Genomic DNA, 27606 nt, shown 5'->3' with positions numbered 1-27606 from the left:
TTCTACTGACATTTAGCCTGGGCACACACACACGCTCTGTCGCTGCCCGTTTATCTGCAGCCTTTCCAGGGGTCTGTTCCTGATCAGTTCCTATTCCCAGCAGAAAAATAGCTGCATCGTCTCTTCTGGACTCAAACATTCATTGGTGTGTTGAAGTGGGAAAATCTCAAGCTCACATGTTTTTCTAACACGTCTGAGTTTTCCAACAAAGGGAGTAAAAATAAAAATAAGTGGAATGAAATTTTAAAGTGGACATCTCTAACTGTTTAGGGCAGTAGGTGATGGATTAAGGCTTGCTTATGGCTGGCTTTATTATTATTCCATTTAAGCTGATATTTGTAGTATATAGTAAATGTTCTGTTTCCTTTCAACAGGTGGTGTTTGTGGATGGGAATGGTCTTTTCCACTACAGAGGTACATATTCACTGATATTTTTATTGATTTTAAAGGATAATTAATGCAGCTGTGCTTATACAGGTTAAAGGGTCAATTTCCTATAGATAGAAAACCTGTGGACTGATTAAAGAAAAAGAAAGGAGCCACCATATTGAATAATTCAAAGAAATCGTTCCAACAGGAATGGTCAAAAGTCATTCTCTTTGTATGCTCCAATCTTATACAATTGTAAAGGCTGGGTGTGCATGGGCAGCTTTTGCTGACAATTTAAGTCCCGGTCTTTATTTAGTCCAGAAAAATATTTTGAAAATGGGTTTTTTTTTGCCTGTAGGACAGTTTTTCTTCCTCAACAGTAATGACAGTTTTTAAAAAAAACAAAAAAACAAACTATGTTCTGTGTGCAAAGTCTGTGTGAAAAAACAAAAGCAATGTTTTTTATCTGTTACAGAGTTCGGCTTGGCGTGTCATCTTGGGGTGCTGTCAGGTCTTCCCTGTGTGGGCGTGGCTAAGAACCTGCTGCAGGTGCAGGGGGTGCTTAAAGACGAGGAGCACCAATCACAAGTGAGACCACCAAATAATTTTAACTCATATAATGATTATGAATGATCAAAAGACTCACCGTATGTTTTGGCATGAGAAATTATGTGCCGTGTGCTACACACAACACACAAAATTTAAAATTGTTTAAAATTTTAACAATTTTAAATGTTTAAAATTGACCGTATTTTATTTATTTATTTATTTTTTCACTTAAAATATAGTCGCTAATTTAAGGAACCACTAGAGATCAAAGCCTGGTTAAAACCAGTCCATTGTTCCACAATTTGCTTTTTACGGAGGGTCTGTACCCTCGGATAATGGCAAACAGTGGCTTGTTGGAGACATGGACTCTGCTGAAGTTTGAAACAACTGAATCTGATATTACCCAATCGCTAACATTTGGCTGTGATGTATGTAAAGCTGTAAACAAGCATCCCCCACTGCGAAGAGATGAGTGCCAAGCTGAGTAGGGTCACAAAATGTTTGCAAGCAATAAAATGTCTTAAGCATTCCTCTTGCTCCAACTTCAATTGCTCAATATTTGGGAGCGTGGCCAACATGAACTGAATGGCTTCGTTCACTTCCTCCACTGCCAGCTCCAAACTACATCTATAGGCAGACTGTAACTCCAAAACAGCACAGAAAACCAGCGTCATCTTTCACAACACCTCCTTCTGCTCGCTGATTTGCTCAGCAGAAATGCATCCTAAGAAATTGAGCTGAATGGGACAAATCCTAGATGGAGCAATGAAGGGAGATGAGAATCAAGTGGAACTGCTTAGGAAGGCAATGGCCAGGCTTTGATCAAAGTGAGTTAGTGTAAAGCTCATCAATCTAATATTTGCTTGAAACGCATGGGGTTTGAAATGCAGAAAAAATATTATGAGATTCTCTAATTTGGATGTTTTTGAAGACTAACCACAAATAGCTTTCTTGTGCTTCATTTACTGCGTCTCTATTAGCTCAATTTGCTTCTCACTTTAAAGAGCTCCAGTCTTTGACTGAAAGTTTGAAGGAGTGATTAGTTTTGTTATTTTGACTTGTTTCTCACTGTAAATGTCAGAGAGGGGCAGAGCAACATACAGAGTTTGATTTTTGTGTTTCCTCAGCTCACATCCACATGTTTCTGTTTGCTGGAAGAGTGTGTTTATGTTCGGCTTTGACAGTGTGACAAGTCCTTGTTGTGTAGCTAATGCTAATGAGATGCTCTGAATACAAATCAAGCTGGAACAAATACCTTTTGGTTCAAGTGTGCTTCTGGGACTGCAAAACCTGGGTTTGATTAATATGCAAATGTTCATTTTGTTCCAGTCTGGCGCCTCGGTGACCTAGAGGAGGAGGGACAAGAACAAATTAAAGTCGAAAATCTACCTGATGGACAAACATTCTGTTGGAGTCAGAGAAAAAAAGATATATGTAAATTTTAGAGGTGTAACGGCACACATTCGGACCAAAAATATTCGTTACAGCCATGTTGTTTCAGAACGCACATTTACCAAACAAATACAGCATTGTTTATACCTGAACACATGCAGAATGCTTACGCTCTCAACTAAGTGTGAAATGCAACTTTCTGCAGTTCAGCTTTAAGCTGTCACTAAACTCTGCTATTTGGGAACTTTGAGGTTCTTCACGCTGCTACAGAAAAACATGTTAAACCGAACCAACAAAGCTTTATATCAGTATTTGCTTTTTTTGACAGCAATAAGGCTCAGTAGCTCTGTCCTCGATTCTCCTCCATTAATAAATTGAGCAGTGTGTATACGAGTTAAGACCTTCCTCCGGGCTCAGATTGACTGGTTTTGACCGTGAGTGGTCCATTTCTGCAGATGGCAGTAGGACCACAAATTACCTGTGTCATACCACAGTGACAGTTTCAACAAATATGCAAGAAACTGATTTTTTTATTATAAAAGTTACATACTGCAACTTTAATTGAATAACTCACCTGAAACTCAATGTATTTGTTTATATTTTGCAAACATCAGTTAAAGTCCAAATCCAGCTGCCTACAGCATTACCAGTCCTAAATGCTGCACAGTTTAAAATGTGGTCATTTTCCAGCTGGAAGGGGAATTTTGGTTCAAGCATCAAATCCTTTGCAGCCTGTGACTTCTTGTCTTGTAAGACTTCTTTTAGTTTTGTCCATCTTCCAGTTTATGCACATCGGCATCTTTGTCCTCGTTGAAGAAAGGCATCCCCGCAGCATGATGCTACCACCTCCAAGTTGTGCTGTTTTGAGGTGATGTGCAATGTTAGTTTTCGTCTATTTATACGATTTGTAAAATAGGACAAAAATTAAAATTCTCTAAAAATGAAGCGAGTTTCTGTTGAGATGAAGAAATGACATATTTGATCCACTGCTGAGTCCATTTGGATGCAACACACACACTGCTTATGCCTAAAACACTCAAGTGGCATTGTAACATGCTAATTGAATTCTCTGAAGGAGTATCTCTATCTCCCTCAATTAGTGTCTGTTGCTTTGGCATTATAAATATCCCGTCTCCACCACCAGGAGGAATCTGATCTTTATGTACACAGACCAGGGTCTCCCCAGAGGATAAAGTCACACACATCCACCCATTGAACGTCTGTACAAAAATTTGCTAGCTTCTCTTTTATTGTCAGTCTCCAGCAGCATTGGTTTCGCATGTCCGTGCTGCATCTTTGGGCTCAAGCTTGACTCAGTTTCTGTGGGAAACTTTTGATTTTGCTTCCCATACATATTTTTGCCACCATTGTCACTCTCTGGGGGTTTAACCAATTTGTCTATAGGCACGTACTGAATTGCGATGCTCCACATAAACCACATCTTTGCTGATTGAGGAGTTTAATAAATGAGTAGTGGAATAATGTGTGAAACATAAGCTGCAACAGGCTCCTTTCCAGATTGGAAATTGGACTGAAAATTAGCTCTTTAGAAGCTAAATGATCCATTACGGGATCTCAGATACACATGTAAAAAGCTATGCTGCACAGTTATTAAGATGTAAGAGTAAGATAATATCCCCAATAGACAGAGATAGTTCATCCAAACTATTTAGCTCTATATCAGACTTTAAAATGAGTTAAAGTTAAAATATAGCAGAACAGAGTTGACATATTTAACAAATCTTCGTTTGTCCAACAGTCTCAATGCTGTGATAGTTTAACACCACAGAATTTTGTTGCACCTTTATGTTAATCTTTGGTCACAAAGTAATTTTTGCTTGGTATCTGTGGATGCTATTTTTGCTCTGTAAAAATAGCATCCACTTCTGGAAGGTTCGCCTCTATTTCAGGTTCTCTCAATTTGTGGATCATGCCTCTCCTTGAAGAGCTGACTCGAGTTTTTATTTGTTGTTTTGAGCTGGTATTGAGTGTTTAGCATCTGACATCAAGTTAAATATTATGTAATAGTTCAAATTCTGTAGACCCAGTATTATACATCGGACAGATGGTTCTTATTTCTACTTACCTCAAAATTGATCTCAGAATTTATCTCAAATCATCCATCTGCTCATATAATTTTTCCCCCCAAAAAACATTTAATCTATCTGTTGAAACAAATGACATATAAAAATGTTAAGTAGTTTTGGTTCAAGTTTATGGCAAAAGCAGAAAATGTTTTCTTTATTCAGGAATAAACGAAGGTGCACTTCAGCTGCTATTTTTTCTGTCAAACTAAATTAACAGCCACAAGTGTCCATTTAGTGTTCTTATTTAGGTGTCATGTCCTGCTTTCCATTTATTTATATCTACATGTGGTGCTTTTGAGCTATTATAAAGGCATTCTCTTAGCTTGCTTCAAGACAAAACATGTTGAAAGACCTTAAACACTCAAAAAAGTGAAAGATGAGAGAAAAGTGAAAGTCTCTAGTTTATCTTTCCTGTCTCTTCCTTCTTTACAAGTCGTATCTTCTTTGTCTCTCTTCTTCTCCCCCCTCATTGGTAACCTAGGTGTGATTTGAATTGGTGGGTTATTGATGACCTCTTCTGTATTTCTGACTTCTGTTATTTTCTGGCTTTCTGTCCTCCTCTTGAGTCGGAGGAAGCAGGCCGGCCTCTATCTCACACACGGTTGGACTCGTCCCAGCTTGGATTGGATGCTCCACGCGGCCGTCCTCCTGCTGGCTGCTTGCTGTAATCAGTCATAGTGGAGCAGACACTCCATCCATCACAGGGGCTAAACTCCCTTCATTGCTCTGGCCCATAACACACAGTGCACCTGTCAACAGCAGCCCGCATCGCTACGGCTGACTTTGTCCTGTCTCTTTGACTGTTTGAGCAAAACTTTAACTGGAACAGAGGTCGGATTTAAGTCCCATCAATCTGAGGGTTTTTTCCATTCTTTTTGAAAAGATTCAAAGAAAAATGTCAGTGTTTTAGAGGTTTTTATTTGGGCTCTTTTAAAATCTGAAAAGGAGTTGTTGACTGATTTTGGCTCTGGAATAAATTTCTTTTTGCAGATATTGGAGTTCAGAAGGAAGCAGGGAGGACATTATTTGCTGGCTAAATGAAAAGGAAGCTGTTCAGCTTAAATATTTGCTCTGCAGTGCAGACAGTGATTTCCTTCTAGGGCAATATAAGCTATAAAACATCTGAATGAATACCTAAAAATATTTTATGTTATTTGTATTTATTTTCCCTATCTCATTTTAATTGTTGGGGCATATACTTGCATTTAGGTGTTAAACTGTTCCAGAAAGACAATCATTATCCTACTTGGTAAATCAAGTTTAGTTTATATGTTTAGCGTATTTCTCAGATAAACATCAGAGAGACCTTCAAAGTTGATATGAATAAAACTTTGATCTTTATCATAAAAATAAAAACTGCTACAGCTGTGGAAAACAATGTAACAGAAAATAAGGTTAAACACTTGAACCCTGTTAAAGCCTGGTTTCAGCCAGACATGAAAGTCGGGTCACTTGGAGGTTACAGAAAAAAGCCCACAGAGGGTCATTTCTCCCGCTTTCTGAGTTAACGGTGTCTTTCACTAAGCTGCTATTTGTTATGTCATGTTGTACATGTCTTTTGACTTTGATTTCTGTCTCTTTGCCTCTGCAGATTGCTGCTCTGCAAAAAGGAGGAGACAGCTTCCCACTCACCGCCGCCTCGGGCAAAGTGCTCGGAAAGGTGCGTCAGAGGACAAACAAACTGAAAAAAAAAAAATAGAAACTTTCAACTAAAGTGATGCTTTGTTGCAGGCTTACTTCAAAACACAGCCACCCAGTTGAAAGTCAAATTATTTTAGGGATGATCAACTTCGCAGAGAGATGGATGCTGAACATTTACGGGAAACATTTGTCTTTATTTTCAGGCGCTGAGAAGCTGCGATAAGAGCTTCAAGCCTGTGTACGTCTCTGTGGGTCACAAAATAAGCCTGGGCACCGCTGTCCGCCTGACACACTCATGCTGCCGCCACCGGGTACCTGAACCCATCAGACAGGTACCCTATGCACAAACACTGCAGGAGTACATCAGGTTTGACACGTCACAGCAACATGCCCTGCTGTAAGCATGCCGAACTGCTCAGTTGTGAGGCAGAACGCTGCCTCGGTGGGCACGTCTTGCTCATTTCTTGTGTAACGGCATGCCGCTGTGAAGGGAGGCGGTGTGAGCGTCATGCTGTGCCGAGCTTTTCAGTAACAGGGCCTGGGAGGCTTGTAGAAGAGGAAGGAGCGTGTGTGCTAAACATCCCCAATCCCGTGTGGATATTTTACACTCCAGCACAAATACACAGATTGTGCTAACACTCTGAGACAATAAGATCCCACATTACAGGGGCGAGTGTGACATGATACGGAGAACTATTCTGGCTCCAATGCTGAGAGCTTAGCACACTTCAGACCTGGAGACTTACTGAAGTAAAAGAACTTCTCAATAATTTCTTGTTAATTTTGAATTGATGCCTTGTCAACTACAGGTCTCTTTTCCATGTTTTGGGAGTTTTAAGCTTCTAGCTACAGCTCACTGTTGTGATCTTGGTTTAGGAGAGCCTCTGCCAGAAGGGGAGAGGCTAAATGTGTTTGTACAGCGCTGCTGTATGAATTTGTGTTCCAGCTTGGGGAGATGAAAATGGCTCTGTATTGATTTTGACACGAATGATTTGCTCAGAATCAGCTACATCAAACTGCTGATAGTAAAGGTATTCTCACTACAGTCGACCACATTTTATTTTAGTTTGAGTCTTTGAAAAAAAAAAAAGGTTAATATCCTTTTGTAGCAAACCCAACAGATGTGTTTGGTGCCAATTCAATTCAGTTTGTTTATGCAGCACCAATTCACAACAAATTAAAAAAATTATACTTATAAATATGTAGTTAATGCCATAAAGCTTTATCATTCTATCTTCTGACTAAAATCCATGGTTCTGCTTAGAGTGGATTCTTGGTGACTAGAAGATGCCGCTCTTTGCTGCAGTTGTCTAGCGGTGTGTACCTCCCTTACCATCCTGCTCTCTGGGTCAGGTGGTAACATAAAAATAACTCCTAGCGGCCAATGATCAAACTAAATGAACCTCTGTGTGATTTCCTAAGACAGGAAAATAGGAAGATATGGTTTATTAGTTAGGTTCATAAAAATGTATTAACTGGAAGATTTAAATTGTAAATAAAAAAAAAACATATAGTTGCCTTTTTCTTAGATTGGATATAATTTATCAACTGTCTGGTGTTACACAGGTGATTTTGTTTAAAATAGTCATTAGTGTCCACTGTATCATTTCACTGAACTGCAATTAGCAGTTAAATTTTCAAAAATGTTTTAGTCTGATATTCTGCAGTAAAGGTTGGACTTTTTTTTTTCCAGGAGTGACAACAAATTTATTTCAATAGCTGCTACATTTTCAACAACATACACTATTTTTCTTTCCGGATTTAAATATTTTTAATGTTTCACACAATTTATTTAGACGTGCTGAAAAGTACCAAATGTAAATCTACTCATCAAGTTGGAGATTTCTTTTAAGTGTCAACAAAAAGTTTACGAAGAGGGAACTTAAATTGAATTGCTGTCCGCTGCTGACAGTTAAGATGCTTATGACTTTTTTTAGTGCTTTCTCCATACTGCCTAGTTCAAAGCGAGCTGATCTCCTGCCCAGTGAATGCTGGGACCCCTATAATGTTGTGTTTAATCAATAAATGAGCCATAATAGTTTTGGCCAGATTTGACCAAAAACACACACAGTTAAAAGTCTCTCCATTTTACTAAATATAACCCTCAAAGTGCTGCTGTTTTTATGAAAAGTAAACAACTTGCCAAGGTTCATCCCAGCCCCCTCAGGCTGTTTCTCTGTGTGCCACTAGGTTGTGCTGTGCTTCTGCTGTTTTCACACAGGAAACACGAGCTGAAGCACACATCTCAGACTCATGTGGCTCTTTTTTTTTTTTTTCAAGTGGAGCTGCAGTGGTATCCCCCATTGCTCCCACACATACAACCACCAGCAGAACGATAGGGTTTATTTTATCAGATGTAAACATCAGAGAGAGTCAGGGACACTTTCACCTGCCTCTATCCAACCACTAGTGGCCCCATCTTTAACTTATCCGTGTCCAGCTGTTTCTCTGTTTGACACAAAAAAATTTTTTCTGCCTCTTATGTTTCTGTTCCAACTGATTTCAAAGAAAATAAGCATCAGAATAGTTAAGACAAGTGCCCAGGTCACGCTCGAGTTTATGTCACATTTTTGTTCTTCAGCATTTCAAAGCTCAGTCACAACACTTCAATACAAATGCTGAAATCGTCGAAGGAAAAATAACAGGCTGAGAGAGCTCCCCTTGTGTGCTGACGCTTACTTTTATGGATCTTTATGTTGTCAGATATAGCATTGTGGTTCATCACAAGGTTATGCACAGCAGAGCCCCGTAGGTTGTTAGATAAGTCAGTGAAGCTGGAGCAGATCCTGCTTGAACTTTTGCAGGGGTGTGTAAGAGAAATGAAAGGCTTTTGCATGGGGAGAAATATAAAAATAAATTTTTTTTTATTGAGTAATCTTTATTTTTTCATGCAAGTTTGAGAGCTATACTAGGAGGACTGACAGCATTTGTGGTCTTTTGTTGTTGTTGTTTTAGTTGGGTAAAGGTCTTCCAGCTATTCATTTGGATGCAATCAGGCAACCTCACATCATTTCATTTTCATCCAAATTTCTTGGGAGCCACTTGTTCCTCCACCAAAAAGCCTAAACTTGTTAGCTGGGTTTTGTTTACATATGTGTTTCGGAAATAAAATCTGGTAATATTGTTGCCCTGCTTTATGTTTTAATGTCTGTGCCCATATCTTTGGTTCTATTTATTTTTATAAGATCCATAAACGTATAACAATATTCATTTTTTTTCCATACCTGTAACCAAATTCCTACCAGCTCCAGGTTTGTTAAATCTGAATTAAACACTAGAGAAGGAGAGACGTGGAGAGTACAGTGCCTGAAATGAAAAGTAGCTGCATTTAGAGACAAAATGATGTAACATTAGTGTGATTTAGCAAACCGTTCTGCTGTAATGTTTTTTTAAATTTTTATTCATGAGCAGAGGTGACGTTATATCACGTGTATTTATGAGATCATAAAGAAGAAATTTGGTATTTTAGTGAATGCAGTCATGAACTTACGACTGTAATATTTTTCAACAGTTTTAAAACATTTTATTAAAGATTAGTATTGAATCCAGCCTGCAAGCATCATTGAAAGCTCCAGCTGAATTTTTAGCTCTACCACCAGTCAGCTAAAGTCTTTCTGTGACATAGTGATTTGTGGACTGATTTATTTTTTACATCTGGGATTTTATCATTTATTTAAAGTTTATTTATACATCTAGATCAGAGGTGTGCAGCCTTTAAACCAAAAGGACCATTTTGCTCTCAGGACAGCCAAATAAAACTAATTTAGCCCCATGAATGTCACACGACATTTTGAAAAATGACACATTTTTAAACAAATATCTACGTTAAAGAGCCAGTGTTTTATTTCTGTTTTTAGGATTAATAACACAGATAAACATAAAAGATGATGAATGATTTAAAGATAAAAATAAAGAAAAACACATAAGTTCCAACCTAATGACTAGGAAAACAAATCAAAAAATATATTTCTTTATTTGTGGAAATTCAATGCAGATATTGCACAAAAATGCAGGTTAAAAATCTGCATTTGTCATGATATCTGTATTTAAAAGTATTTTCCGGTTCCTTTTAATTTTCAGACAATGTTATTGTGGAAGGTCTAAAGAGCAACTTGCAGCCACAGGTTTCACACCGCTGATTTAGTTTCTAACCTAAAATTAGATTGTTGTACAAAATAGGCATCCATCCATCCATCCATCCATCCATCCATCCATCCATCCATCCATCCATCCATCCATCCATCCATCCATCCATCCATCCATCCATCCATCCATCCATCCATCCATCCATCCGTCCATCTGTCCAACAGTCTATTATGTCATGAAATCATACTGTTTTGAGACTTTTTAAGCTTATGTCTTGAGTTTTATGAAAAGATTATGAATCATTTTCCTCCAATATTCTGTTATCATACAGTTTCTCATGCAGGATTTTATTTGATTTATTTGTATGAAATTATGCAAATGCCTTTATTTGAATAATGTGTACATATCTTATCAAGGTTGTGAGCAGGTAATGTTTCTTCTTTGCATTGAAGATATTTCACTTTTGGAATGATTATAGATGAATAGCAGCAAAATAAAAAACAACTAAAGTCTCTTCAGCTGCTTTTTAAAAAATCTGTCTCTCCTTTGTCTAATAAATTCCTCTCACTCCAGAATAAGACAAACCCGACCGTCCACGGTTTGAGGGATTCAGAAAGTTGAAAGGGAAAGATGACATCATGGTGTTAGTCTGCAGTGAAGGCTGATGTGTGAATGCACTGCAGCAGAATATAGAGGATCCACTAAAAACACTCACTCACACACATGCAGGGAGCCAATTCACGCCCCGTCTCAGTTGTGCTCCCCCACCCCATTAAATTCTCACACTACCTCAGCGTCTCACGCTTGAACATGTGGGGGACGTTAAAGACAAGCAGACATCTGCCTCGGCCCGAACCTCTGCAGTCATCATGGCAGCGAGAGTAACAAGTAGAGGGACAGACAGGGGGAAGCTCGCATGTCAGATCTAAAGTGATGAATCGAAACGCCTCAGAACTCTGCAGCGTCTCAGCGTCATCAAGCGACGTTATGTTGCCATCATGTGAGGCAGGACTCACTTACCGTGTGATTTGTGAATGCAATTAGCCAAACTGATGTCAAGCCCGTTGTGTTGTTTCTATAGATAACCTTATAGGGACAGATTTACTACCTACCTCGAAAAAGCAGAGTACTTAATGTTTATTTATTAGTGAAAAGCCTTCTGTGTACTACATGAATATGTTCTTCTACACAAGGTGCACCATTTTGTTCATAATTTAGCCAGGATTTTGGGCCTAGTCTCTATCCGGAATTACATTTGATTGATTGTATTAATCAGTCAAACAACTGGGTAAGAGTTTTCACGAATTGTGGAGATACTAAATCATGGAAATTCTCAAACTGCTGATAAAAATCTTAAGACAAAGAAAAAAAGCTACAAGTGTTTGCACTTCAGCTGCTGGATCACAACCAGGAGCAGGGCAGAGCTTCAAAATGCAAATGAAGGACACTGGGAAAAGGGAAAAAAACAAAAACGTCAAGCATATTATTGTAAGCTACATGCAGGCTGTTCATCAAAAATGTAATTAAAGACTAACAGACTCCAAAGAAATCCACAAAATACAATTAGAAGCACAAAGAAAGGACTCATTGGTGAAAAGCCAAAATTTTGTTTTAGATATTTCCACTCAGTTGATGGGACCGTATCTCTATCTGGTGAAGATGGGAATTAACAGGATTACAGCAAAAAAAAAAGAACTAAAGTCTCTTCAGTAATCCTGTTACTCCTTCATGAAGAACATTCAAAGTCTGGAACTGACAGTTTGTGATCTTTGGCCAGTTTTTCATCAAACAGCTTCCAGTGGTAAACTAGTTATTGCTTTGCACCATATCACCATATCCGTTTCTATTGCTTCAGGTTCCAGCAATACGCCGGTTCTTTCTCGGCATCAGTTCTGAAGAAGCTCTTCAGTCAGTAACCAATATATGGAGACTAGCAACCAGTCAAAAGTGAAGCTGCAGATGATATTTTCCATAAGCAACGTTTCAGACTCACTGTCGGCTCACTGTCTCATATCACCAGGTGGTGTTAAGAAATCCTGTTTACACTGTTTAGTTCTCACTTCCCAGCGCTGCCCGTGCAGATGAGAGATCAACTGAATAACGTTCATAAACAACACTTGTTGTTTAGCCGTTGATTTATTGAGATAAATATGATCCGTGTGGTTTGACTCTCTCTGATCCTACACAATGAAAACGTCAGAAGAGAAGCATGATCAAACTTTGTGTTGACTTGACGTTTAACTTAATTCATTGATGACCTGTGGTAGGTCTTGGGAAAACCAAACCAGTTATTTTAATGCTCTGGTAGCTTTCTAAATGATACATATACATGTTGTTTCACTATTTCTGCTTCTCAGTTGTCTGGAACTAGATTTTACCGCTAGCCTTTAGCATAAAAGTTCCACTTAACTTCAAGATGGCTATTACAGCATTTATACAATGTTTTTATATTATTTTACTGTACTCCACTGAAAAGAACATTGCTCTGAAAATGAACAAGTGCTCTTCATCTCAGTTCTCTTCTTTGAATCCATTTCTTTTAAAGGTGGGTCATTGGGTCATACTTTGAAAATTAGTAATAAAATCATTTGAAATGAAATGGGGATTTTTTCCTACTGTCACAAGAATATATTTGTTAGAGGGTGCAGCCCTCCAGTTAGATGATTGCTCTTGATTTTGACATTTTGTCAGACACACTTGTTCACATACACCACAGAGCCATGCCTTCCTGCTTCCTCCCTTCACCACTAAAGTCACTTAAGGGCTCTGATACACAGCAGTCTGTCAGAAAGCTAATTTTCTTCAAGCTAATGTTCCCTGACAAACTTACTTCAGATTGCTTCACTAGTGATTAGCCGGCCAGCCACTCGCTTCAGCAGAAAATTAAAATAATCTGAAAGGCTGTTGTAATAGATGCAGGCTATAGCTGTACCAGCCTAATAGTTATAGGAAGAAAAATTGCACTTTGAGAACATTCAGACTTTTCTCCTAAACTGAAGGATGAGATGTTCAAGAAACAGCATTACAATTCCAATCCTTAACCTATTCTCAGTGAAACAGGCTGTTTTCTCTCAGTGCTTTTTCTGTCTTTCTGATTAGGAGAACTTGTTTGTTTGTTTCAGCTGCAGGACAATATTTTTTAAAAGCATTTCATCAAACTGTGCTCTCAGTAATAGTCACTAAATAGTTTTCAAGGAACTCCGTAGTTGGCTGTAAAAAGGCCCTCCGTTTTGTGGCAGAAGGAACATGGTTACAGGGAAAAGCTCACACACTCACTGTTGCTTTGGTTATACAAAAAAAATTCAGATTTTTTTCATTTGAAAAAAACAAAAAAAATGGATGTGGTTCTGGCACTTATGACTTGTTGGCCACTCCAGAGTGAGCAACAGTCCCAGCCTGGCAACCCCTATGATAATTATCTGGCTCTGCCTAAACATGCAGCCAGAGCTTGGTTGAATGGTTTTGCTCCCAATGTACTCATGTAGTGTAACGGCCTAGTCAAGGTCCAGACCTAAAGTAAACCTCTGTAAAGATTTCACAGTCATGGACTTCTTTGTGTTGATCTCAGATGAACAATACGTTAGAATAAGGTTTGCAATTGGAACATGACAAAATGTGAAAACAGTAATTCACACAGGCAGTGTGTGAATTACATTTTCAGGAAGCTGTGTTTGTTTACACTGTACCATGGGTTTGTCTATAACTGCTTATTTCCAGGTTTGAATCCATTACTGTCCGAAGCTCTCCTCCTCCACACTCTGATGGGAACACATCTCTTCCTAATGGGACTCTGAGGAGACTCTCCTCCATGTCTGAGTGCTTTGTACAAGGTGGAAGTCCCTAATTATGCTCTTTCTTCTCCATTTGTCTTCCATTTCTGTTAAATCAGTTATGCAGGATGTGGAGTGGGGGGGAAAACAAAAAAAAAGTTTGTAGCTTCCCGACGGACTAATGTCTGGGAAGTTTTTTGACTTCTGTGATACAGATTTACACCGGACATAAACTGTCTTCAGAAAGCTGTGGAGGAGCCGGCAGTGAAACACTACAGCCCTCGTTGTCCTGCAGGGCTGATTTCAGCATGTGTACAACTTTCAAAGTCTCCACTTTGGGTTTCAATACATCCCCCTTTGCACTGAGTGGGGAGACGTAAAAACTCTACAGCTGCTCTCCCAGATTGCAAAAACAGATGGAATTTCAATATGAGTGATGGGCAACGGAGAGCGTGCATGCACAGAATAAAAGAGATTGAGGAAAGGAAGGACGCATACAGTACTTTTGGGTGGCTATATGGGAGATATTGCTGATGCGTATTTTGTGTGGTTATTAAAACCTAAAATATATTTGAGGGAAGGATGATTTCTGGGTTTATTATTTTAGGGGTGGCGGTGCTATAGTGTGCAGATGCCAGAATTTACATTATTACACTATACACTGTTGAACAAAAAAAACATGTTTTTGTGTGCACCGAGTATCAAAACTATTTCAATGAGTGGCTTGTTTTTAGCAATAATCCATTTCTTTAACCAACTGGCATCCCCCACCACTTTTTGTTAAGTATCAAAAAGTTACTTAACACTTTTTGTTTTTCCACATCCATCCATCCATCCATCCATCCATCCATCCATCCATCCATCCATCCATCCATCCATCCATCCATCCATCCATCCATCCATCCATCCATCCATCCATCCATCCATCCATCCATCCACTCTCTGTTTCCCTCTTTCTTTCCGTCTCTCTGCTATGGGTGTGTCAGATAATTTGCCTCGCATTGTTGCTATGCTGTAGATTAAAATGTGAAGAGTTTGCCTCCAGTCTCCATATTGCCCAAGGTTTTGTTTGCCGACTTGTATCTGTTGAATTTTTGGTTAAAGTTTGAAGTAAATCTGGGCCTCCAGTGCTTTGTAAGGGTGGGTTGTTCAAATACAAACACACATGCTGTTGTATTTTATTGTGGCGTTGTGTGATACATTAAACCTCCATGGGATCCAAATACTGTAGAACTGATGGAAAGGGATGCCTGGTTTGATGAGATTTTATTTTCACTGTGCATTTGTATTCAGTCCCCTTCACTCCAACACCACAAAGTTAAATCTAGTGCAACCAATTAACTTCTAAAGTCACCCAATTGTTATATAATTGTAATGCTTGCAATTTTATCTCAGTTCATTCATCCATCTACACAGAACATAATCAGCTGTCCTGTGTAGGTTTTTTTAGAGAACAGTAGTAAACAAATGACCTCACAAAGTGTTTAAGGCTTGCATCCTACATCCCTTCTGACCAGTTTGAGATTGTAATCCATACATTTATTACATCTTGGTTACATTACTGCAAGTAGTTGCAGTAATTGGAACAACTGCAACTCCTCACTGGAAGCAGAAGGCTCAATAACATCGCCCCTGTATTAAAAACCTTGGATTGGGTTTCTATTTATTACAGGATGCAGCTTAAATTTTCATTGCTTTAAAAAGTCTGAATGGCTTTGGCACCATACTACTTATCTAATCCTCTTCACTCTTACAATCCAGCAAGGACTTTTGGATCAACAGGTCACTTGCTCAGATCAGAGATTACAGAGTCTTTCCTTTGATAGACATTAAGCTCTGGAACACCCTGCCTTTGAAAGTCAAAGCCTCTCAAACTGCTGATCAACTTAAGTCTGTTTAAAACACATTGCTTAGCTTTTAATATGTAAAGCACTTTGGCCAACTCCTTGACTTTTAGATGTATATAAATAAATCTGATTTGGACTTGACATTGTCATTGTCAGTAATTATGGCAAAATAATAATTTACAGAAGGACAGCTAAAGATTCCAGACCTTTTCAAGTAGAAAAAAATGAATATCTTGTCATGTTATCTTCAGAATGAGGGATGCTATTTGGTGTTCTTGTGAGATTATGTAATCTGATTTATTAATTTGAGCTAAATGCTTGGGTCTGGGTCCCTCATGGTTTTGGTTAGTCCAATTTGTCCCATCTGTTTTGAAGACACAGAATGGGCAGCAGGATTTAAACAGAATGGATGGGCTTGAAAAGAAAAGCAGCGACAGAGAGAAACTCTCTCAGCTGTAAAAGAGTTATTTCACTAAACCAACAAGGGAAAATATCCATGAAGACTGACACCACAGCTCCTTGTGTGCCAGCCACTGGTTGGGATGTGTAAGTCTTTCTGAATGTGCCTGGAGAACCTGACTGATTTAGAGTGGAGCTCACCTTCGGGCCCCGAGGCTGTCTGAATGTTAATATATGGCTGTCTGACATTCTGCTGCTGTTGCCACTGGACTGTGGGCCTCCACTGAGAGTTGGGAGGAGAGCTGGAAAGAGACCTAAGCGTAGCCAAGGGGTGGTTATGACAGAGAGCCATGGGAGGCAGGAGAAAGTTTGAATAGTGAGTGATGAAAGGATCTGTTTTTAAAAAAAAGTTTGGTAAGGTGAATCTCAGAGAGAGGAAACACCATGAGGAGGTGATGGATGCGTATAGAAGTGGTGGAGGGAGTGGAGCTTGTGGCTGTAACTGCAGGGCTTTGGTGGTGATGGAGGATAATGACCTGCCCCAGGCGCCTGGACCAAACCTTTACTCTGTGTAAGTGCATGTGTCAGTTGAATTTACATAAAGTTTTGCTAAGCAGCCAAAGATCTGTTTACCTCTGTTTTTCTAGCCAGAAACTCTGGCTAGAAAATTGTGATTTTAAGCTGCATTGAGTCCATTTTCCATCAGAAACACACAGTCTGAAACAATCACTCACACTGAATTAGATTATTTACCTGCTTTAGGATATTTGCTATTATTAAAACATTTTTCCAGTCTTCCTTTACGCATAAGCAACTCTAATATTTCTTTTTGCTGTAATGAGTCATTTATTCATGCATAAAATTTGATATTTGCACTGCAACAGACTCCTGCTGTTATCCAGCTAGTATAGCATTAGACATCCAATTCATTCTTCAACTTAAGTTGTGTTTTAAAATTCTTAAATTCTATTTTCCTGCATTGATCAAATAATAAAATGAAAAATTAAATCCAAATATTGTAAACAAGTTTCCTGATTCTGTTTCAGTGCAGGTCCCTTACTGGGTTTATTGACATCTACAGCTCTTGAAAACCAGTAGATTTTGCCTCTAATCTGTTCACAATCGCCAGTCCACAATGTCGACAACAGAAGCCTCTAAAGGAAACCAACACTCTTCCTCTTTTTATGGCCGGCTCGCTGCATTTTGCCACCATCCCTGACAGAAACCTTTCTGTGTGATTCTGATGGATTTTGTCTCGCTTTGATCTTGTCCTGCAATGTTTGGAAACCACACATGATTTAAACAGATGAGAGTAATATTTTATTGGCACGTACATAACAGCATGATCCAATGTAAATACATTACTTTGCTTGGGGATATTACCAACAGAGAGCTCTATAGATTTAAAAACTTTACAACCTTAAGATCGGTAATGTTTGAAAAGCCACATGAAATGTTAAAGAACGTTTTTAGTTCCTAAAGCTTCCCAAAAGAACCAAAAATGCAGCAGAGAATGTAAAAAGTAAAACTGTTTTCTATTTCCTAAGCTAAGCATCTGTGCATGAGTCTGCATAACAACCTGATCTCAAACAGCTTTGGAAACTAGCAGAAATTTTTGTGTTACACAATATAAATAAGTAATATTTATGTATGGTAATCCCTGTTAATATATTACTTTGTGCAGAATGCAGGGATTTGTCAAAATAATCTGGCACTCTCTGCTCAGAAAATCTGTTCCCATGTGGTTTGCCCTTGAACCACAAACACATCAGCTTTTTGCATATAAATATGTAAATGTTTTTATCCACCAGCCACAGAGTAATGTAAAAACACCAAACACCACTGAAGGCGGTGTTACGAAACTTCCCTGCATGTAGGTTTGCAACACCGATTTCAATTCTTACAAGCACTTCAAAAAAACAGGCTGTTAGGAATAAAAACATCATCTTTGCACATTTTTAAGCAGTGACAAGAGGATTTAATTATTTATGAATATGTAAAAAAAAAAAAAAATCAGTGTGAACCTTTGGAGTGTGGAAGGCACAGCAAACAATGGTAACCTAGACTGCTTCACCTCCTGTTGCAAGGTGTAGGCTTAATAATATACCTGGGTTGTAAGGTGTAGCAGCTGCAATTCTGTTGCATCTGGAGTGTTTATCTAACACAGAAACGTTCACATTCACACCACACTAGTCACTTGTGAGAAACTCACATCGAATCATTAAAATGAAGTTGCTCATCAGAGCGTTAATTAAAAAGCTGCTGGGTGTGGTTTCTCCTTGACACTGCTGAAAAGGAAATGGCAGAAACCGATAGACGAACTGACTTCTTTTGGTTTCGTACGAATTTTTAAGTGATTGTTTTCTGGGATGTCCTCTGTCACAAGGCAGCATAGTTTTTTTCACGTGTTAATGCAACATGTGTGGTTTACTTAAGACGATATATATGAGGATTCCTGTACTAAATGTACCAAAGGCTGTCTTTTAAACCATTTTCTCCAGTTGTACAATTTGCCTGTTGTTCTGTATTACACTCATGCCAAGATATTTTAGAAGGGTTTTTATGCAATCTGGTAGAGTCTGGAAAAGTGTGAAAAACTCTGTTTTTATACTTAGTAGTACCATAACCTATTCTTTTGCTGTTTCCTGCCTTCCACCTGGATGTCCTGGTTCACAACTGTGAGACAATAAAGAATATTTCTATTCTATTCTATTATATTCTTATGTCCTTTATTTCACTGTTTCTCTCCTTTCATTATTGTGCATTTCATTCCTTCCTTCCACCCTTGTATAGAGATATAAGATATAAATCTTTATTGTCATTGTCACAAGGACAACGAAATTTGTGTCCTATCTTCTGATCTATTTTCCTTCCTTTTAACATTTGTCCTTTTCACCTTCCTTCCTTTTTATCCTTGTCTCTCTCCATCTCAATTATTGCTTCTTTTCTTCCTTCCTTCCTTCCTTCCTTCCTTCCTTCCTTCCTTCCTTCCTTCCTTCCTTCCTTCCTTCCTTCCTTCCTTCCTTCCTTCCTTCCTTCCTTCCTTCCTTCCTTCCTTCCTTCCTTCCTTCCTTCCTTCCTTCCTTCCTTCCTTCCTTCCTTCCTTCCTTCCTTCCTTCCTTCCTTCCTTCCTTCCTTCCTTCCTTCCTTCCTTCCTTCCTTCCTTCCTTCTTTCATTCATGCTTTCTTTTGGTCCTACTTTTTCTTCTGAGTTGTTTGGCAAAGCCAAGGAAATAGAAAAATCAGATTGTCTGAACTTTTCTTTACAAATTCTAAAAGATGAGCAAAAATACAAAACAAAGAGTTGTATTTTTGACTGAGAAGCTTAACGTTGCTGAGACTCTGCAATTAAAGTGTGCCTGAAATGCTTTTCAGGGCACAAGTGTTGGCAGTGAGGTCTGAGCTTTTTCCATTTACATTTCACAGATTTATTTGTAATGTTGATATAATATGAGCAAGATCAACTTCTGAAATGTTTTCCCTCTTCCTGTTTCCTCTCCATCTCTCTCCCCCTCCTACTCCTCCTCTTCTCCTCCACAGGCTGACGTTCGCTCCAGAGAATACTTACGGATACACTTCCCAGCTACCGATACATGAATTAGACACTGAGGTAAGTGACAAAGGATTCAAAGGTGTGGATTCTCACCCTTACACATCGCACATCTGTTAAAAAAAAATTCTCAGCAGCAGGTTTCTGTCTCTCTGTGATTTTCAGTCCTAAAACAGGCTTAGGAGCCACAGCAAGTGACTCATCAAGGACTTTTCCTAAATCCCAGAGTAAATTCTCCATTTGTATTCCGAAATACCAATTATTGCTGTCTAATTTGCTGATTGAACCAAGTAAATTTGCATGGGATGAAGATAAATATGAGAAAGATAGAACATTTCTTTTATTTCTTTGAACAAAAAGTGAAAAAAAAAAAAGCGAGCATTTAGAGTAAATAGACAGAGTATCGTTTTCTGTTCGGCCTGTACAACCTCATCAGGGGATGTTCAAAATCAGCTTTAAGCAGCACTTCCTCAACTCAGTTTTGTGAGCTTCCACCTGTTTGGCCTATGTAACAGAAACTGACTTCATTCTTCTGCTGCTTAGTGGGTGGATTTAAGAGTTTAAGAGCCTTTGACAGCCCCTCTGCATTTCCCTGCATTTTTATCAGAATGAGGGTGGGGCAAAGGTGATCCAAGGACGTGTAAGGTTATCCAGAGATGCTCAGGCTGTGCGAGCGAGAGCATGTTAAGCTCAGAAGAACCTTTGATCCTTAGTCTCATCTGAAATAACAGGCTGCGTTCCCCAATTTGACCCTGCCTCCCTTATTACTGATGAAAGCTGCAGACCATTAGCTCACTCAGTTCCTTCAAAAGTCTAATCATCATTCACCACATGAAGCCAAGCATGTTCAAACATGCTCAGAATCAAACCTTCTGAGTCTGAAGCAGAGACGCTAAAATGAACTCACTGGTTAGCACAGGAGGCTGTACGTGTGCTCTTTGGTGTTTCCGTGCTGCGCTTGGCAACATAATGGGAGATATGTGTGCGTCTTCTTGGAAGCTCACTGATGTGGTGAATCCTCTGATGGACCTTTGATCAGTCTTCCTGCAAAGAGTTGGAGACAGGAAGGGAGGCTTTGTGCTGAGTTGGCATGTATAACCCATATTTACCCTCACACTCACTTAACAATCCTGGAGGCACATTTGATCCAATGTACCGTGCCTTGGCTGCTTGATATGGTGTGGTGTAGGTCTTACTTTATGGTAATGTCGTACTTTCTTCATCTAAACATTAGCAGCAGTATCCAGCTGACAAGCCTGTCTGAACAATATCGAGTTTCAAATTAAGGCATGGGCAAGAATCAGAAAATGTGTTAATGCTCAGGGAAATGTTGAAATAGCAGTGATTGCAAGCTTATTGACCTAAAATATTGTTGTAAGTGCATATATATTTAAAAGGTTGTCCAGAACATTTAAAGGGGCAGTGTGTGTGGCATTTTCCAGCCACATAGAGTGTTGTTTAATTGCACAATCAAGTAACTGTTATCTTCAGTTGTTATAAAAATGCTACAAATATCAAACATGGCTTAAAAGAAATTTGACTTTGGATTTTAATGCCTGGAATTTGTGCCTCTGTCTCTTTAACAAGCTCCTGCTCTTTCCAACACTTCACCTTCAGCACATCATCACAACAATATCTCTCCATTAAGCCTAAATAGTTAAATAGTTAATGAATTAGCTTAGTGAATCTGGTTAATAATATTTTTAATGATAAGGAACAATTAATTACTGTATGACCTTTAATCCTTTTAAAAACTGTTCCGGTTGTGAGATGGCCCCTCCTTTGGATGCAAATGGTTTTACATTCATTTTAGAGCTCAACTCCTCCCTCACTTCTGTTTCTGTCATTAATTCTCCCTAATTAACTTTTTGACAAAAGAAAACTGAGCGGACTCTTTGACTCGGCAACACAGAACAAAAGAATCATCTCTCTTTTTTTGCGCATTTCAGACACATTAACATCTTCAGTATGATAGGAGACTGTCATGGAGACAAAAGGAAAATCTTGTCGTCATCTGTGGCTTGATACATTGCTGTAGAAAGTTTGAGGCAGTGTGTTGCTCAGCTTTGGACCCTGGGACGTCCCTGGGTGGTAGAAGAGGATAAATCTTTTCTGTCTTTGTCAGAGGCAGGACAGAAACTTGGAAGAGCATCAGGACAGAAGATCCCAACAGTAGAGAAGAACAAGATGCTTCAAGATGGAGTGAAGTAGAAACAATAGAATGACAGAAAATAGAAAAAAGTCATATGAAAAAGAGGGTATCTTTTGTATTCTGGATTTCACTTCTGTCTGTATTGACTAAGAAGTCAAATGGCTATGTAATTATACTTTATGTACAGTTGCAGAAAAATGTAGAGAAATGTAGAGAAAGAGAGTATGTAACAAAACAAAGTGACAGGCTAATGATAAAATGAAAATGACAGCAAAGAAAAGCAAATTCAGCCATTTTTGGTTACTAGATACAGTATCTGTCAATTAAATGAAGGATGGCCTATTAAGTTATTAAGTACTGCTAAGTGATGTGGTGATGAAAAGCCATCTCACAAGTGGTTTAGATAAAATGTGGATGTCTTTTGCCCGGACGCATGTCTACATGTTAGGGGGATACTAGAAGAAAGAAGTTAGAGGGGTAAACAGCCATAATGCTGATCTGTAGCTCAGCACATCCACAAGCCATTCACTTTCAATTATGGAGACTGGTTCAATCAGCTTCATGCTGTTATACAAACTCTACTGCCCTTTACGAAACATTTCTGAAATGTCATGGAAAATGTTGGAGAGGCGCTCAGCACAAGGTTGGGGTTGATAAGCTCTGCTGGGAACCAGCCTTATTAAAAACTTATGGTGGCACCAGGACATGGCTGGTTGCTGGTTAACACTCAGACAAGGCAGTCTGAGTGTTAACCAGAGAACAAAGTGGCAGAAAGTGAATCTGTCACAGACTCACCTGTTACACCAATCACAGTCCATCTGAGGTTCTCCTTCCATCTCTTCCTGCCTCAGTTTAAGTTCCATAGATACATTATATATTTACATAGCCTATTTACAAAGTAACTGTCTGACATTGAATCCATTAAAACTATTTTCAGTTTTAGATCAGTAAGCGTTCCTGAGTGATGAAGGTGAAGAAAGCTGGACTTATTTTCTTTCTTTAAAATGTTTCATTTTTCAACCAAACAGCTTTTTGAAATGGTTGAGAATAAACCGGGTAATAAATTTCAATCTCACACTCATACAACCACTAAGATTATTATTGGGGCAGGTCTTACACCATTCCTCACAAGTGGTTTAGAAAAAATGTTTTGCCTAAAATGCTTTACAAATTCAATTGCAAATAGTTTTACAAATAATTTTATGGGTTAAGATGAAATTTGATCTTTAATAAACCTGGAGTTACAGCTTCTCTTGTGTGACGTCAGTCTGTTTTATTTGCTTCAGTGAACCCCCAAACTAATCCCACGGTGTAGAACAAAGACACAAAATAATTTTACTATATGTATTTTACTAGAAAAAAGTTTACGCTTTTTTTGCATTATTTAAGCTTGTTTAGCTGTTTGAGTTGATATGTTTTCTGGTTACTCCCTCTTCTTTGGCTGTTCATAAAACAAAGAAATGCTTCATTTTCAGTTTTATTGCAAAATCAAAGCTGGAGTCAGAACAGCACAATTTTTCTTTGTTTAAGAATCCCTGCAGGCATTTCCTCCATCCTTCTGTTTCTTCTTCTTATTAGACCTCATTTCAACATAACTACTTATTTCACTCTCTTTTGCTCGCCAGTGTGGCTGTATTGGGATTTATTACCTCTTTGTATATATTTATCTCTCAGTTCTGCTTAGCTCCTCCTTCATCTGGCACTCAGATGAAATCATGTTGATTGTTTTGTTGAGATATTAACAGATGGAGTCGCCATCCATCCATCCACTTTGGTATTTTTTGCTACCAAGCTTATGCCTTGACTTGGAGCTGCCTTGAAGTGTGAATATCTAGTGTGTTCCTCTTTAAAGGAGACAGATACAAACATGGAGCCAGGCAACAACATGCACAGTGGCTGCAATCGTATTCACAGAATTGGTTTTACAAATAATAATCTGAAGAGAATCGTGCACATTGGCGTCAAGCCTCTGTGAGTTAATAATCTGTAAACGTACCTTTCACTACATCAACAGCTGTAAGTCATGTTTTCTTTTCTACCAGACATTTCTCTGCTGTTTTTTTTCACCTATTTTTTAACATTTCTCGTAGTCCTTTTTTTTTTGCACTAATTTGCATTTGTGCAGTTTTTAAATGATACTTTTCAGTTGCCCATTTCTTTTAAATAGAGTATGTTATTGTTAATACTGTAAAGTATTATTATTCTTATTTGATACATTTTAACAGCTGCATTTAAACTGAGCTTAAAGGACCAGGTGTGTTGAATTTACTTATTTGATCACCGTACCTTTCAGGATTGCCTTTGTAATGTATGATTTTTCCTGCACTTCATAATCGCACACTATTTTTGTGTAGATCTGTAGCATAACAGCTGAATAAAATACATTGATATTTGTGGTTGTCATGTGACAAAGAGGGAAAATATTAAAGAACATAAATACGTTTGGAAGACTCTGTTGCATGTGTGTGTGTGTATCTGTTTTGAGTGGAGAGATGATTCAAAGGGGATATTCAACAAAAAGGTCAGGAACTGTGTAGTGGCAGTGGTGATTGTTGCTGCTTGCATGCTGATGTGCAGAAAGTGTCAAAGTATGAAGTTAAATAAATGGTCGGAAGGCAAAAAAGAAAACAATAACAAGAAGTGGAAGCAAGTGGTAAAGTTGACACGGCAACTTTGGATGATAAAATAGTTTCTCACTTTTTCTTATATTCACTTTCTGTTGGAAGCCTGTCATCTGTTTTCTGGAAAACAAACAAATTGGATGTCAAGGAGAAGAGAATGGGGATATAAAAAGTGAATCTTATGTATTTGCTTAGATGGACAGCGAGAGCAACAGTGGCGAGGGGAATAAAAGAATGGCTTCTGCAGACAGAGGAAAGGACCCTCCCCTTTGTCTTTCTCCTTATTTATTCTCCGTCCTGTCTGTCTGACGCAGTGGAGGGGAAATCGCATACATTTCATCATGCCCGGCCTCATACAGAAAAACCTTCCCTCCCTCTGCCCAGAATGCCGCCATGTGCCTCTCAAGTGCTGATAAATTGCCGCCCCCTGCCTCATTTTTCACCATCTTCTCATCAAACACACTGACAAAAAGCCCCTGCACACTCCTCAACGATAACAAGAACAATCGCTGAGCCCCAGGAACGCGAGACAGGATGAGAGAAAGGACAAATGGGTTGGCAGATCAGGAGAATGTGTGGCAGATAAGGAAAGGCAGCTGGAAAACTGCGTTTCAGTAATTTTTTTTTAAAAGAAGAAAAATAACTATGAAGAGCAAAAGATTTGTCTTGTTTTTTACATTTGAAAGCTTTAAAAAAATGCTATATTTTATTGGATCAGAGTAAGATCTGCAGTTGTCATGTTCTGTGTTTTTCTGTGTATTTATTTAGAGTTTTCTGTGCCCCCGAGTCTTCGTGTTGTCCTGTCCTCCCTTTGATTACTCCCAGGTGTTTCTCATTCCCTGATTACCCTCCTGTGTATTTAGTGTCACCTGTGTGTCTGTGTCTTTGTCGGGTCCTCGTCTAATGTGCTCTCAGTCCTTTGTGTGTCCAGTCGTTAAACCAGTTGCTACCGGCGTTGAGCCCTGGCTTCCGCTCAGTTGTGCTGCCTGTGTTTTTGGACTGTTTTGACTTCATTCTTCATTAAAACCATCATTTTTCACCGCATCCTGGGTCTGCTGCGTCTGCCTCACCACCTCAACACCGCATTACATGACAGCAGTAGCGTCAGGTGGATAGCCGCAAAGTTTTGGGTCCTTGTTGTTTCACCGTTTCCTGTGCTGCTCAACAGCTGTGAATTTGATCAGTATCACTGCAGGAGAATACCCACAAACAGCAGCTAAGCTACCTGTTTCCTCATCCAATTCCCTGCTGCAACAATATCATAATCTGCAGCAGCCATGTGACCGAGAGGAACTCCCTGTGGGAGTCCTGTCAGGATGGAGAGTCATGATATTCAGCACACTGATGTGTCGACTAGACTGCAGTAGAAAGGTTTGGGATGACACATCATGTCTTCATCTTTTTCTCATTGCTCTCATCATACCTTGACCTTTGTTTTTTGGGGGGGTTGTCTTTTTTTGCTGGTGAAGGATGCCAAGGAGAGTGACTCATGACTTAGCAACTGAAGTCTTTGTGATAGTGATAGTTTGGGACTTTTGAGAATTTTTCTAAGGTTTTAAATTTGTAATAACATGCATACAATATGATGATTCATTTTTTTGATTTCATTTTTCCAGATTAGTTGTGAATCTGACGCTAAACCTAAAGATTAGTCAGGGGAGAAAAGCAGAGAGAGATCTTTTACTATTAAAAAACAACAACAAACACAGACCTTTGAAGCTTTGACTGTCGCATCAATTAGTAAACTTTATAAAGTTCCTAAACCTTTATAACTGGTTTGTTTGACAGTCATACCACATTTTTACTGGAGGTGAGTTAAGGACTTGTTTTACTGTTTTAAAGTGTGTTTACTCTAAAATCTACCCATTTAGTTATTCTTGGCATTGCGTTGCATTCCCACTGCTGTTTGGGTCTTAAGCTGCAGTTGCATTATGATCTGAGTGTGACTGATGGCGGGGCCAACATGATATCTGGTGCATTGCCAGACAACTTTGGCAAAAATACTCAGTCCCACACGCAATATATGCCACACTTTCTCTATATAGAAACTCAATTAAGCTTTTCCTTCTATGTTTTGCCCCCTGATGCTTTTAAAGATTACTCAATTGAGGCTGATACATTGCAATAAACATGTCTCGACTTAAAAACATAAAATAAAATTACCAACAAGTACAATAAATGTTTACCTGACCCTTAAACAACTGCCTTTATATGGTGTGACTGATCCCAGCTGTGTCTCGTTTCCTTGATTACTCCCATGTGTATTTAATCCCACCTGTCTCTCTTGTTCCTTGTCGGCTCCTCGTCTATTCTGTTGTCGTTAAAATGTTTGAGTACCGTTTACCAGTAGCTACCAGATTCTGAGCTCCTTGACTGTGCTCCCTGGATTTTTGTACTCTTCATCATTAAATCATCATTTCATTCTACAAACCTGGGTCTACTGCGTCTACCTCACCACTCTACAACCGCAAAACATGACAGAGTCACTGTTTAGTTCTGGGAAGGACTAAAATACTACGTGACAAATCATAGAAAGTTAACAATCAAACTTTATTAATAATATTCAGTTTTAAGACCCAATTTGATATTAATGAATTTTGATTAATGAAGACATTGGATAATTTATAAACTTTTTGCAGGCAATGGGTACATATTTGATGAAAAACAGAACCTTTACAAACTAATATAATAAATGTAGAGGCTTCAAAACAGAATAAAAAGGTTGAGCTTTTGGGTCAGAATAAAATGATGTAAATTTTATCCTTTGGTCTTCGTAGTCATTATTTTAGCACACAAGAAGTAAGTAAGAAAATTAACACTGTTATAGCTATGTAACTAACTATTATAACTATTTATCATTTTGAACTTTTTATATTATAGCTTCTTTAAGGTATCTAACCATACTTTCTAGTGCGCTTTCATTGACATTATTAAAACTAAATAGGTTGGGATTTAGTGCATCTAATGTGAGCCCACTTCATAAACTGAAATGTGATCACATTGTATATAAATAGCACTGGGTCCTGCTGGGTTAGCAGTGTTTTCGTTTCACATTAAAAGTGAAATATTCTGAATGTTTGCTATTGGGACTGGAAGGACCATTAAAAAATTAACATGTATAAAAGAAGTCCATTTATCATCAG

At 38.6% G+C, this 27606-nt stretch overlaps 1 protein-coding gene across 4 annotated transcripts in view; it reads left to right on the top strand.

Moving 5' to 3' along the window:
- The window catches only part of endov (endonuclease V), a 58347-nt gene that overhangs the window by 5990 nt on the left and 24751 nt on the right, over positions 1 to 27606 (top strand). For 3 of the 4 annotated variants that reach the window (XR_002752822.1, XR_002752823.1, XM_005803082.3), the window contains exons 4-8: positions 375 to 414; positions 845 to 957; positions 5989 to 6057; positions 6242 to 6370; positions 19681 to 19750. Coding sequence is in view for 2 of the 4 variants with exons in the window: in XM_005803082.3 (XP_005803139.3) it covers positions 375 to 414; positions 845 to 957; positions 5989 to 6057; positions 6242 to 6370; positions 19681 to 19737 (408 nt within the window). In the remaining 2 variants the exon portion in view is untranslated. Of the gene's footprint in view, positions 1 to 374; positions 415 to 844; positions 958 to 5988; positions 6058 to 6241; positions 6371 to 19680; positions 19751 to 21815; positions 23922 to 27606 lie in introns of those variants that run through there. The other variant, XM_023334662.1, reaches the window with a different exon arrangement.

This window comes from Xiphophorus maculatus, chromosome 5 (genome assembly GCF_002775205.1).
Source record: "Xiphophorus maculatus strain JP 163 A chromosome 5, X_maculatus-5.0-male, whole genome shotgun sequence".
Classification (NCBI taxonomy): domain Eukaryota; kingdom Metazoa; phylum Chordata; class Actinopteri; order Cyprinodontiformes; family Poeciliidae; genus Xiphophorus; species Xiphophorus maculatus.
Note: the sequence above shows the minus strand (reverse complement) of the source record. Positions and strands in the feature narration are given on the sequence as shown.